Genomic DNA, 12,162 nt, shown 5'->3' with positions numbered 1-12,162 from the left:
CTCACCTGTCTGGGATTAAGTATTAGTTTTATTTAATTTCACATTTTCCATCCATTGCTACCTAATCAGTGATCCACAGTGCATGGCTAGTGTGCAGCTCAGCCCCATGCCCCTCCCTCTCCCTGCAAGTGCAACAGTCACACTGGTCTCTGGGATGTTCAGGATCCCACCATCCTAAGTGTGGATGTCACAGCCATAGCTGATGGCTCCGAGTTTCTAGCTTTCTTAAATTTCCTGTGCGTACTTCTAACCTGGTTATAAACAGTCCACAGACTGGCACTAGTGCACAGACCACATTGGGAGTGTCACTGTCATAGTTAATCTTTGCAACAACCCTCTGAGAATCATACTATCCCCACTTCAACTTTCAGACAAAGACGCTGAAGCACAGCGGGCTTCCCAACCTTAAAAGCCCATGATTAGCAGGCAGCTGAACTTGTATCTAAACCCAGTTAGTGTCCAGAGGAGCCAGGATTTGCCCCTGGAAGGCTGACTCCAGAGCCTGTGCTCCTCCCCATGTGCTGGTGTCATTTTAACTACATGTGAAGGAGGAACAGTCTGGTTTAGCCCATCAGATGAGGACCTCCTCAAATACACCTTCTGCAGTCTACAAACCTCCTTCATCCACACCCATTTTGCTCTTTTCTCTTGGTGATTAAGAATCACCAAGGTCAGTGACTGCACCCTGTGTCTTTGGATGCTCTTGGTCCACCCATCATCCCAACCAAAGCAATGGTTCAAGAGCAGGAATTATATTCATTTTCCAGACAAAGTAGCTGAGAGGCAGAGGTTAAGATACTCTCCCAAGCATGAAACTAAGTCTACATGGCTGTAGGATGTCCAGAGCCCTTTTTATCAAGGATGGTACCAGTTTATTTCCCTGGAATCCTGGCTGGTTATCGGTTTCCCGTCACTCTCAAGTGTCCCACTCTGGACAATGCATTCTTTGGACACCCACACTGCTGGTGAGAGCACAGAAAGACCTGACAGGCAGGTCAGTGTGACTGATTCCAAAACCAGGGCTGTCTGTTATCCCAGGCTACCTCTTAGAATTTCAAAACTATAAATTTGAAAAGGAAGGTTTGTTCTCAGTCAACATTTATTCATTCAACCAACATTTACTGAACACTCCCTACATGATGCACACTGTGCTGGAAGATGTAATTAAAAAGTGGATAGGGTATAATTCCAAGTCTTTTTCTCACTTGATTTAATGAGAAAACAGACCATGTGTGAACACTCATAATCAGGGTGAAAGTGAAAGTGAAGTCGCTCAGTCGTGTCTGACTCTTTGCGACCCTGTGGACTGTAGCCCACCACCCATGGGATTCTCCAGGCAAGAATACTGGAGTGGGTTGCCATTTCCTTCTCCAGGGGATCCTCCCGACCCAGTGATCGAACCCAGGTCTCCCGCATTGTAGGCAGATGCTTTAACCTCTAAGCTACATCATATAGAAGCAGTGCACAATGGAAAGAACAGACCCCTTGTTTACAAATGAAGTATCTCAGGATGGAGACAACAGGACACTAACCAAGCACGGTTCAGTTTAACAAACAAGAGGTGCTCAGGGTCCTACAGAAATATGAGTTACCTAGGGTGATGACTTCCTAGAAGAGGTGACAACTGGGCTGACCCTGGAGAATGAGGATATCTCCCCTATATGGACCTTCTCCTCTATTTTTTAGACCAGAGGGTATTGAGGAGAATCACTAAATCACTGTTTTGACTTACATATCAGTCATCAAGAGTTTCCCGCACAGTACACCTTCATCACCTACCTCTGGAGCTGTGATACATGCTGTGGGGGGAACATGGAGACGTGCTGTCCTGACCTCCCTTCAAGGACTCGCTGTCCAGCTGCTGGAAGTGCTCAGTGGGCAAGTTTAAACCACCAGCCCTTCCAGGAGCAGGCTATGTGCACTACCCATCTAGGGGGAGGTATGACAGCCTGGCCAGTGGAGTGTCAAGACAACCCTGGAGAGCCCTCATCACTCCAGACCCCCATGTGGTCAGCTAAGGTCATCTGGCCAGTGTTCCTCTGCCCTATCCCGTTTCGTCCCTCCTGATTCCACAATGCTGACCCCAAGGGCACCCCTGATATACACCCCAGCACTAAACTCCATCTGAGTCTGCATCGTAGAGAACCAGCCTGCATGTGTCAGAAAACATTCCAGTATTTGGGTAGGATTTTTATTTGAAAATTACTGGTTACATACAGATTTATAATATTATAAAACCCCCAAATAAAATACAAAATGGTAGAAACAAGGACTTTTTGTGTTAATGTGGTTACCTTTGGTTTAAAATCCACAATCTAATGTTGTCTGACCAAAATGAAATTAAGTTATATATTAATAACAAAAGAAAATGATTATGTTTAACCATATGAAAGTACCATTTTATAGCTTATAAAAAGATGGAATGTTAGCAGTTCCACATGGTTCAATCTAATAGAAAAAATCCATTAGCATTTGAAACTTAGAAAACATTATACTTATGAATAACCCATAGATAAAAGATATAGTTAATGAATTAAATTAGTATTTAGAAAATACATAATACTTTGACTACTGGTTGTACTAAGTATCAAAACTTGTAGGTTGCGGCTAAAGTGGATATCAGAAAAAAATGTCAGCTTCATATACTTATATTAGAAAAATAATGACATTATTAACGTTTCCAATTTAAGAATTTAGAGAAAAAAAATCTCAGGAAAAGTTGAAGGAAAGAAAAAATGATGTGAGGAATTAGAAAAAAAAAAAAAAACACAGAGCCTCAATAAAAGAAAAAGTTGATTTTTTGAAAATAGAAAAAAGTTATGCAAGATTGTTAATAAAAAAGCAAAAGCTTAAAGAAAACTAAAAGCCAAAAGGACAGAGATGCTGCAGAGATTAAGCATATAAGATACTGTGAAAACATTTATGCCAGTCAAGCTCAAAACTCACAGGAAACAAATCCACTTCTAGAAAAATGAAACGTACCAGAATGACTCTGCAGAAATAACAACCTTTACCAAAAGTTACCTAGACAATGATGGTTGCACAATCTTGTAAACATGATTAATGCCACTGAATTGTATGATTAAAAATGGTTATATGGCAAATTTTATGTTATATATGTTTTACCACATTTTTTTTAATGTAAAAAAAAATTAAATCCTGTATCTAAAAGACAGTCATAGCACACGTTTGTCCTTCATGAGCAAATCCCAGCAAGGGTTCCTACTTTGAGAAAGCATATTTTCTCTTTCTTCTCTTTTAGAGGGCTTTCCCAGTGGCTCAGTGGTAAAGAATCTGCCTGAAATGCAGGGGATACAGGAGATGAACATAAAATATTGTCCTATATTTTAACCATAGTTTTTTTGGAGAGCAACACCTCTCTTTCCTATAATGTCACTTAAACTACATGTGTCATATGTTCTTCCTATTAGTTATATCTAGTATTTTAACCAGAGATCTTTGAGTGGAAAAATGGATCATAGTGTTAAAGGAAGTAGTGACACAAAACAGCAACTTCACACTATCTGCAAGTAAACAGAAGCCCTGACATAATTCTAAAGTAATATGTAATTGTGGAAACCGTAAAAAAAAAAAAAAAAAAAAAAAAAACACATCTGTGACAACTTTGTCTCAAATCTTAGAAAATGAGTTTGGCTCTGGAGTCTCTCAAGACACAAAACCTGGGAGACAGGTTTATTGGTGGCCTGTACTCTGATTGGAGAAGGCAATGGCACCCCACTCCAGCACTCTTGCCTGGAAAATCCCATGGACAGAGGAGCCTGGAAGGCTGCAGTCCATGGGGTCGCTAAGAGTCGGACACGACTGAGTGACTTCACTTTCACTTTTCACTTTCATGCATTGGAGAAGGAAATGGCAACCCACTCCAGTGTTCTTGCCTGGAGAATCCCAGGGACGGGGGAGCCTGGTGGGCTGCCATCTATGGGGTCGCACAGAGTCGGACACAACTGAAGTGACTTAGCAGCAGTACTCTGATTTGGATAAGAAAGAAAACACTGTAACATATAAATAAAGATAATAAATCCTTTTGCAAGAGCTTGAAATCACTGAGTGAAGGAGGAGGAAAAAACTATAGAAAAAAATAAACATCTTGTGATACGTAAATATTTGTTGTTAATGCAAAACAGTACAATTTATGTAGTGCAAAAACCTATTGGAAAAATGCCTTTGGAATAGACATGAACTCATGGTAGAATCACAGAGTTGACTCAAAAATTGCTAAGGCTGAGAGCTGTCCACTGGACATTCATTACATTGATAAAACCACACAGTCACTGTGAGTGATATCTGGCTATTGCTTCAAAATGCACCTGGGGGTGGGGAAAGCCAAAAACAAAATGTTTAAGAGTTTTAAAGTCCTTCTCCTAAGGCAACACATTTCTAAGTCCACTTCTTCATTTGAAGCAAATCATATCACTACTGGAGACACAATTTAAAAAAACAAGTGTGTTTATTCTATGGAGGAAGTAGCCCCCTTAGAACCCTCAGTGGGGCTGAACTTAATGCCAAACAACCTGTAGATCCACTAGAGTTCTGATCATTCTGATTAACAAATAAGTTTTATCACTAGAGCAAATTGATAAGTAAAATCATTTTACTAATTCAAAGCCTGGAGATAAACACCGGGTGACAAAGAGGCTGGGAAATCTATTAATACTGTCTGCCCAATGGTTTCTCATAATATGAGCACAACGAATTTGGATGTTAATATCAGGTTGTAATCCCTATGTTTTAAAAACTCTGCTTGACAAGTATTGAAAATAAGGAGTAGGAAATGGAGAAAGTGTAGCACTATGTAGCCATTAAAAGGAATGAGACAACTATATGCATTGATATAATCTGAGATATAATATTAGCTGAAAAAAAAAAAGGAAAGAACAGCTATCATCTGTGCTTAAAAACAGGAAGACCACATTTTCACAAGTTCTTCCTGATGCACAGAAGAGTCAACAAGACAGTCAACAGTGGTGCTGGGGCTCCATCTAGGGAGGAGCTGTGTGATGACAGGAGTGGAGGGTGATTTACTTTCTGTTCATAAATCCTTAAAAAGTATTTTTTAAAGATTTTAAATTTTGTAGCAGTATATGTATCATTTGTTTTCAAACTTATTATTAAAAATACCTTTTAATTACTTACACCAGCAGTCCCCAACCTTTTTTGGCACCAGGAACCCAGTTGCATGGAAGACAAGCTGTCCACAGACAGGACGGGGTGGGAGGGGAGTTGGGGGAGGTGTAATACGAGTGATTACGCTCAGGTGTAATATGAATGATGGGGAGCGGCAGATGAAGCTTTGCTCACTCCCCCACCACTCACCTCCTGTTGTGTGGCCCAGTTCCCAACAGCCCATGGAGCGGTACAAGTCTGTGGTCCAGTGGTTGGGGATCCCTGATTTAGAGTCTCTGAAGCTACTTAGAAGAACTATGGGTATATTTGTTTTATTGTTGGGAGCCAAGGCTTCTGACTACAGCTTTTACAGAGCCTAGAGCCTTCCCTTCTTTTTTTAATTTTAATTTTTTTAAACTGAAGGATAATTGCTTTATAGAACAGTGTTGGTTTCTGCCAAACACCAACATGAACCAGCCTTAGGTATACATATGTTCCCTCCCCATACCACCTCTCTAGATTGTTACAGAGCCCAGATTTGAGTTTCCTGAATCATACAGCAAATTCCCATTGGCTATCTGTTTTACATATGGTAACGTAAGTTTCCATGTTACTGTCTCCATACATCCCACCATCTCCTTCCTCCCCCCATCCCACCAGGTCCATAAGTGTTCTCTGTGTTCATGTCTCCATTGCTGCCCTGCAAATAATTTCATCAGTACCATCTTTCTAGACTCCATATATACACGTTAGTATGTGATACTTGTTTTTCTCCTTCTGACTGACTTCACTCTGTATAATAGGCTCGAGGTTTATCCACCTCATTAGAACTGACTCAAATACATTCCTTTGTATGGCTGAGTAATATTCCACTGTGTATATGTGCCACACTTCTTTATCTATTCATCTGTCGATGGACATCTAGGTTGCTTCCATGTTCTAGCTATTGTAAATGGTGCTGCTACAACATTGGAGTACATGTGTGTTTTTCAATTTTGGTTTCCTCAGGGTATATGCCTAGGAGTGAGATTGCTGTGTCATATGGTTGTTTTATTCCTAATTTTTAAAGGAATCTCCATACTGTATTCCACAGTGGCTGTATCAACTTACATTCCCACCAATAGTGAAAGAGGGTTCCCTTTTCTCAACACCCTCTCCAGCGTTTAGTGTTTGTAGACTTTTTGATAATGGCCATTCTGACTGGTGTGAGGTGATATCTCACTGTGGTTTTGATTTGCATTTCTCTAATAATGAGCAATGTTGAGCATCTTTTCATGTGTTTGTTAGCCATCTGTATGTCTTCTTTGGATAAATGTATGCTTATGTCTTTTCCCCACTTTTTGATTGGGTTGTTTGTTTTTCTGGAACTGACTTACATGGAAGTGTGGTAATGTTAGCATCTCAGTTGTGTCCGACTCTTTGTGACCCAATGGGCTGTAGCTCACCAGGCTCCTCTGTCTATGGGAATCTCCAGGCAAGAATACTGAAGTGGGTTGCCATTTCCTACTCCAGAAGATCTTCCTGAACCAGGACTGAACCTAGGTCTTGCACATTGCAGGGTTCTCCCTCATTGCAGGCAGATTCTTTACCATCTGAGTCACTAGGGAAGCCTTGCATGGGCAGCTTGTATATTTTGGAAATTAACCCTTTGTCAGTTGTTTAATTTGCTATTATTTTCTCCCATTCTGCAGGTTGGAAAAATGATCCCACTTTTATACTGTAAAACACTCTAAAGTCTCAAAGCATTTAAGCATCTGCTCTCTCATCTGATCCCTGTAATGAGTGTGAAGAAACTGGCAGACCTGTAATCCCTGCTCTACACACAGGTGAGGACCTGAGGCAGAGAGGCCTCGGGGGACACAAGGCCACATGGATGCTAAATGCCTCCTCCATTGATTCAAACTGGTCCAGGCACCTAGAACTAGGATATTGGGATTTTGTAATTTCTGGACTGTATTAAGTGATTTCATGAATAGATTAATAACACCTTTGTTACACACCAGGAGCAAAGAAACTTCAAAAAACTCCAATCAGGTCTGCTTTATCACAGAACAGAATAAATGACAGGCATTTTTTCTTTGAGTTGAATTGTGTCCCCTCCAATTTTACATGTTGAAGTCCTAAACCTGCTAGTACATCAGAATGTGACTGCATTTGGAGACAGGCTCTTTAAAGAGGCAAAAAGTTAAAATGAAGTCAAACAGATGGGTCCTAATCTAATAGACTGGAGTTCTTACAAGAAAAGAAGATCAGGACATAGGTACAGAGGGAAGGCCATGTGATGACACAGAGGGAAGATGGCATCTCCAAGCCAAGGAGAGAGACCTCAGAGGAAACCAACCCTACTGACACCTTGACCTCAGACATCCATTCTCCAGGGCTGTGAGAAAATAAATTTCTGTTGTTTAAGTCATCTACTCTGTGGTACTTTGTATGGCAGTCCTAGCAAACTAATGCCCCTTCCGCTTTGTGTATCTGAAAGGTAATTTCTCTGCTATTTCATAGATCATCTAAAAGGGTCAATCAGACAGTGAATCAGTGATTCACTTGAACTATGTATTTTAAAAAATGTGACTTGGAAGCACCTTTTCTCAGCTATTGAGTTTTCTTTTCAAATGAATGAATTCTGTTCTATTAGAGTGAAAATTTTGTTGACTTAGGCTAATGCTCCTGGTGTTATAGCTCTGAACAATGCATGGGTATCTGATGCTTGCACGTCCAAAAACCTGATAATCTGACAGCTTACCTAAGAGGATGCAGAGTATGCAGAAATAATGTCAAGAAGATGTTCAACTGGGATGAGGATCAAGAAATGCTTTTTTTTTTTTTTTGTTCTGTAGAGGTGACCTGACCCAGTGGCAGGACTCCAACTCAAGAGTGAGGTTCTGCTACTCTGTGAACTTGCATGATGACCCCATCTTGGCTACCACGTGAAAGAAGCAGTGTTCTCAGAATTGATACAGAACACAGTACCCAGGGTGGCCCTCAGCCTCCCCTAGCAATTGCCCCTCTGCTCCCTGGACCAGCGCTGTGACCTTAGGTGAGCCGTGGACACACCCTCCCCAACCGTGACGTGGATAAAAATGGACCATCATGAGATTATGTGAAATCATACATGTGAGAGCAATGTAAAATAAATTGAGAAAAACTACACAAATGTAACTTACCCTGAATATTGTTAGAGTAGGTGCAGGATTACTAGACCAGGAAGCACAAGATTTCTAGTTCTATGACCCATGTCTGTTTTTATATGTATGTTATACTTGATTTAAAACATTTACTGAAAGAAAAGATTTCTAATTCTGTATCTGCTGCAAACTAACTTCACGCCAATTATATACATAGGGCCACCTTCCTTCTAAGGGGCCTCAGTTTCATAACCCGTAAAATGAGGTTGTTGAAACCTATCTTATGTTATCCGGACCTATCAGAAGTTCTATGATCTACTTCTCATTACTCAATGTCTTGATAATATATAATGATAACACAGTGTTTAAATGAAGACTTTGACACAGGTGGACACACCTCTTTCTGATGTGAAATGCCTAAGGTGGAAAGACCAAAAGGGTTTGGGAGATTCCTGGTTGTTTTGTGATTTTGTCACCCAGAAAATGACAAATGCTTATCGAGTCTTCAATGACTGGCAGACACTCGAATTAACGAAAGTGCTCTGTGAATTTCAGGCACTAAAAAAATATAAAGGGTGATATATATGGCTCAGATGGTAAAGAATTTGTCCTCAATGTGGGAGACTAGAGTTCGATCCCTGGGTTGGGAAGATCCCCTCGAGAAGGGAATGGCAACCCACTCCAGTATTCTTGCTTGCAAAATTCCATGGACAGAGGAGACTGGCAAGCTACAGACAATGGTGTTGCAGAGTCAAACGTGACTTTACGACTAACACACACACTCTATATTTGCATACAATATAAGCACTTTGGAAATGTTCAGAACAGACTTCCTTGTCCCTAAACCTAAGTACAAACTCTAATTCTACCACCTCTTCAACCAGCTCTGCAACCCAGGAAGTCTCCTACACTATGAGCAATGGAAGGTACTGCTCTGCGTTTCCTCATTTCTAAGGAGGGCTGAGATGAGACAGTGATGAACTAAGGTCACATTTTAGATAAATGCTTTATATAGTAGTACTTAAGATACTGGGACATGTTTTCTTTAAGACATTTAAAATATTACACTAGTAATCTTATTCTGCTTACAAGTGAAAATCTGGGAAATGCACAAAAGTATGAGAATAGAAAATATACCCATAATTTAATACTAAGAGATAAATTTTCTATGGAGAAGCCTCACCACAGGCAGCTGGAAGCCTCATCCCACCCCAAACCCTGCATGTCAAGGGTCAAGAACACCAGACCTTCCTTCCCTCCATCTTCCCATCAACCCTATTCCCACTCCAACCTTCTTCCAGAAAAACTTACAGATGGCTGAATGACAATGGCTAAGTATCCTAACCTAGACCTCAGTTACCATCTCACCTTTGTTTGGAAGATGTCACATGACCTGAATGTTACCCATCAAGCCTGTTCCTCATACCATGCACCGTGCTTAGTGCTTCGCACACCTCATCTCTGAAAAAGTACTTTGTAAACTTTCAAGCATCATTCAGACTACAGTGTGAAGGTATTGTGAGTTCTTGATTTGTCCTGATTACAATTTCATTTTCTAGAAGGTAGAGGAAGAAGTTTTCCTTACAGATTAGAAAACAGAAGAGACCTACACCTTTCCCTGGAAGATCTTCCTAGAATCAAAATATTTCAAAAATTGTCCCCTGAACTCTCAAATTTCCTGGATATTCCTTGACAGAACTTGCATCACAAATATGCTGAGCACCAGTCAGAATGAATGTAAAGGGTCTGCAAACTGAGAGTGTTCTGTGCTCTATGAGAATCTGAACCCAGAGCCCAGAAATGTGGAAGTCCAATCTGAAATCTCTGTCACAAGATCTATATGATACTGGATGCTTGGGGCTGGTGCACTGGGACGACCCAGAGGGATGGTATGGGGAGGGAGGAGGGAGGAGGGTTCCAGATGGGGAACACATGTATGCCTGTGGCGGATTCATTTCGATATATGGCAGAACCAATACAATATTGTAAAGTTTAAAAAAAAATAAAATTAAAAAAAAATGAAATCTCTGTAGCAGGCACAGGTGTGTGCACATAGAAGGGTGCACACATCCTGACCCCACCCCCACCACTGCTGCAGATCTTCAGCAGACCTGCTCTTAACCCACCTTGTGTTGTTAAGACCCACTCATGAAGCTTAGTCTCTGGAGGTTTATAAGGCCACAGAGTGCTTGTTATCAGACCCCTGATAGAGATCTTGTGAAGAGTGAACCTGGAGACAAACTTTAATGACAACTCCCTGTCCTATTTTGCCCTTTCAGTGAGGACAGCTATTTCCTCCTTGCCCAGATGTTGCACCATTTTATAAAACAGACTGTTTCTATTCTGCAGCAAATCATTTGGCTGGCCAGTTTCTTTCCGTCTCCCTGAATCCAAAACCTGTAAACAGCAAAAAGAAACCCATTAGTACATAATGTCTCCCAGTAACATATTATAACTCAGACAATATTTCAAAAAGTGGCAGCATAGGGAAACAGAGAAAATCTATTTGGGTGGTAGGGCTGGCTGATGTTTTAATAGTTCAACTAATTTGTTTTACTAGGCAGACAAAGGCCTAAGCTAACCTTTTAATATTATAATGTTATAGGAAAGAAAGAAAATATGACTACTAGTACTCTATAGCATCTTATTTTATGTTCAGGGCATTTGGGGTTGTTATCATTAGCACTTTTAACACTCAGACTCTGAGCTTTGAGGCAATTTGTACAGATTCACAGAGTTGGCAAATATCTTCATTCAAGAAAATCAAACTCCATTTACCTAAAAAGTAGGTTGGTGTCATACAAACCAGAAAGCAGTGCCCTGACAACAAACTAATGGTCGATTTGAGAATCTGAGCAATATTTGGGGAAAAAAGCAAAGGCTTCCAGGATTTCTTAAGGATCCTGGATTATGCCAGCTTCTAAGAGGAACAGAATCCTTGTCCAAGGGATTGAGATGCTTCCTGAAGCTGGATGTGGTTGTAGTTTATTCTTCTGAGAGAGAAAGCTTGGCAAAAGGAGCTGGTACATAAGCAGCTTTTGCAAAATTGCTCTGCACAGAAGAAATCTCTAGAAATCCAGTTTTCTCTTTGGATAAGACTAAAGAAGCAAGTAAGAAATTGAGCTCCAAATTCCAGTGATCATGGGTTACAGAGCACATGGGGCCAGCCCAACCTGAACTGCCTAGGATCTGAATCTGTTTCCATTAATTATCTTTCTTTCCTTGTTTCTCTTTCTTTCTTCAGCTGCTTTCCTTTCACCCCTGTTATTGCTCATTAATAAGTCTGCTAAATGCAAACTGAAAGGGAGAGGAAGGGGTCCTTCACTCTGCCTTTCTACTTATTAGTGACTTTGGTTAATGGTTCTGGATGGGGAAAAAGTGTCTGAAACAATTGGCCCAAGTGATATAATTATAAAACTGTTCTGATGTTCAGTAGTATTTAATTCATTTAGGTCATATTTGAAATAAATGCATATTAAGAGAATATACTGGATGAGCTTCCCTGGTGGCTCAGTGATAAAAGAATCCACCTACTAATGCAGGAGTCTTGTGTTCCATCCCTGGTTCAGAAAGCTCGCACATGCCACAGAGCAACTAAGCCCATGTGCCGTAACTACAGAGCCTGTGGTCTAGAGCCCAGGAGCCTCAGCTATTGAGCCTACATGCCTAGAACCCATGCTCCACAACAAGAGAGCCCATGCAATGAGAAGTCTGCACACAGCAATGAAGAGTAGCCCCTACTTGCTGCAACTAGAGAAAAGTCTGTGTAGCAAGGAAGACCCAGCACAGCCTAAAATAAACAAATAAATAAAAGTTGATGTATGGCAAAACCAATACAATATTGTAAAGTAATTAACCTCCAATTAAAATAAATAAATTTATATTTTTTAAAAAAAGTTTTTTATTTTAT

At 40.5% G+C, this 12,162-nt stretch overlaps 1 protein-coding gene across 2 annotated transcripts in view; it reads right to left on the bottom strand.

Moving 5' to 3' along the window:
- Positions 1 to 1,257: 1,257 nt before the first annotated feature.
- The window catches only part of LOC139186232 (ATP-binding cassette sub-family C member 4-like), a 152,755-nt gene continuing 141,850 nt past the window's right edge, over positions 1,258 to 12,162 (bottom strand). For both annotated transcript variants that reach the window (XM_070800394.1, XM_070800395.1), the window contains one exon: positions 1,258 to 10,649. In XM_070800394.1, the coding sequence (XP_070656495.1) occupies positions 10,515 to 10,649 (135 nt within the window). In that variant the 3' untranslated portion in view covers positions 1,258 to 10,514. The remainder of the gene's footprint in view (positions 10,650 to 12,162) is intronic.

The sequence above is a fragment of the Bos indicus genome, chromosome 12, assembly GCF_029378745.1.
Source record: "Bos indicus isolate NIAB-ARS_2022 breed Sahiwal x Tharparkar chromosome 12, NIAB-ARS_B.indTharparkar_mat_pri_1.0, whole genome shotgun sequence".
In the NCBI taxonomy this organism is placed as follows: domain Eukaryota; kingdom Metazoa; phylum Chordata; class Mammalia; order Artiodactyla; family Bovidae; genus Bos; species Bos indicus.
The sequence above is the reverse complement of the archived record's forward strand: the minus strand, read 5'-3'. Positions and strand labels throughout refer to the sequence as shown.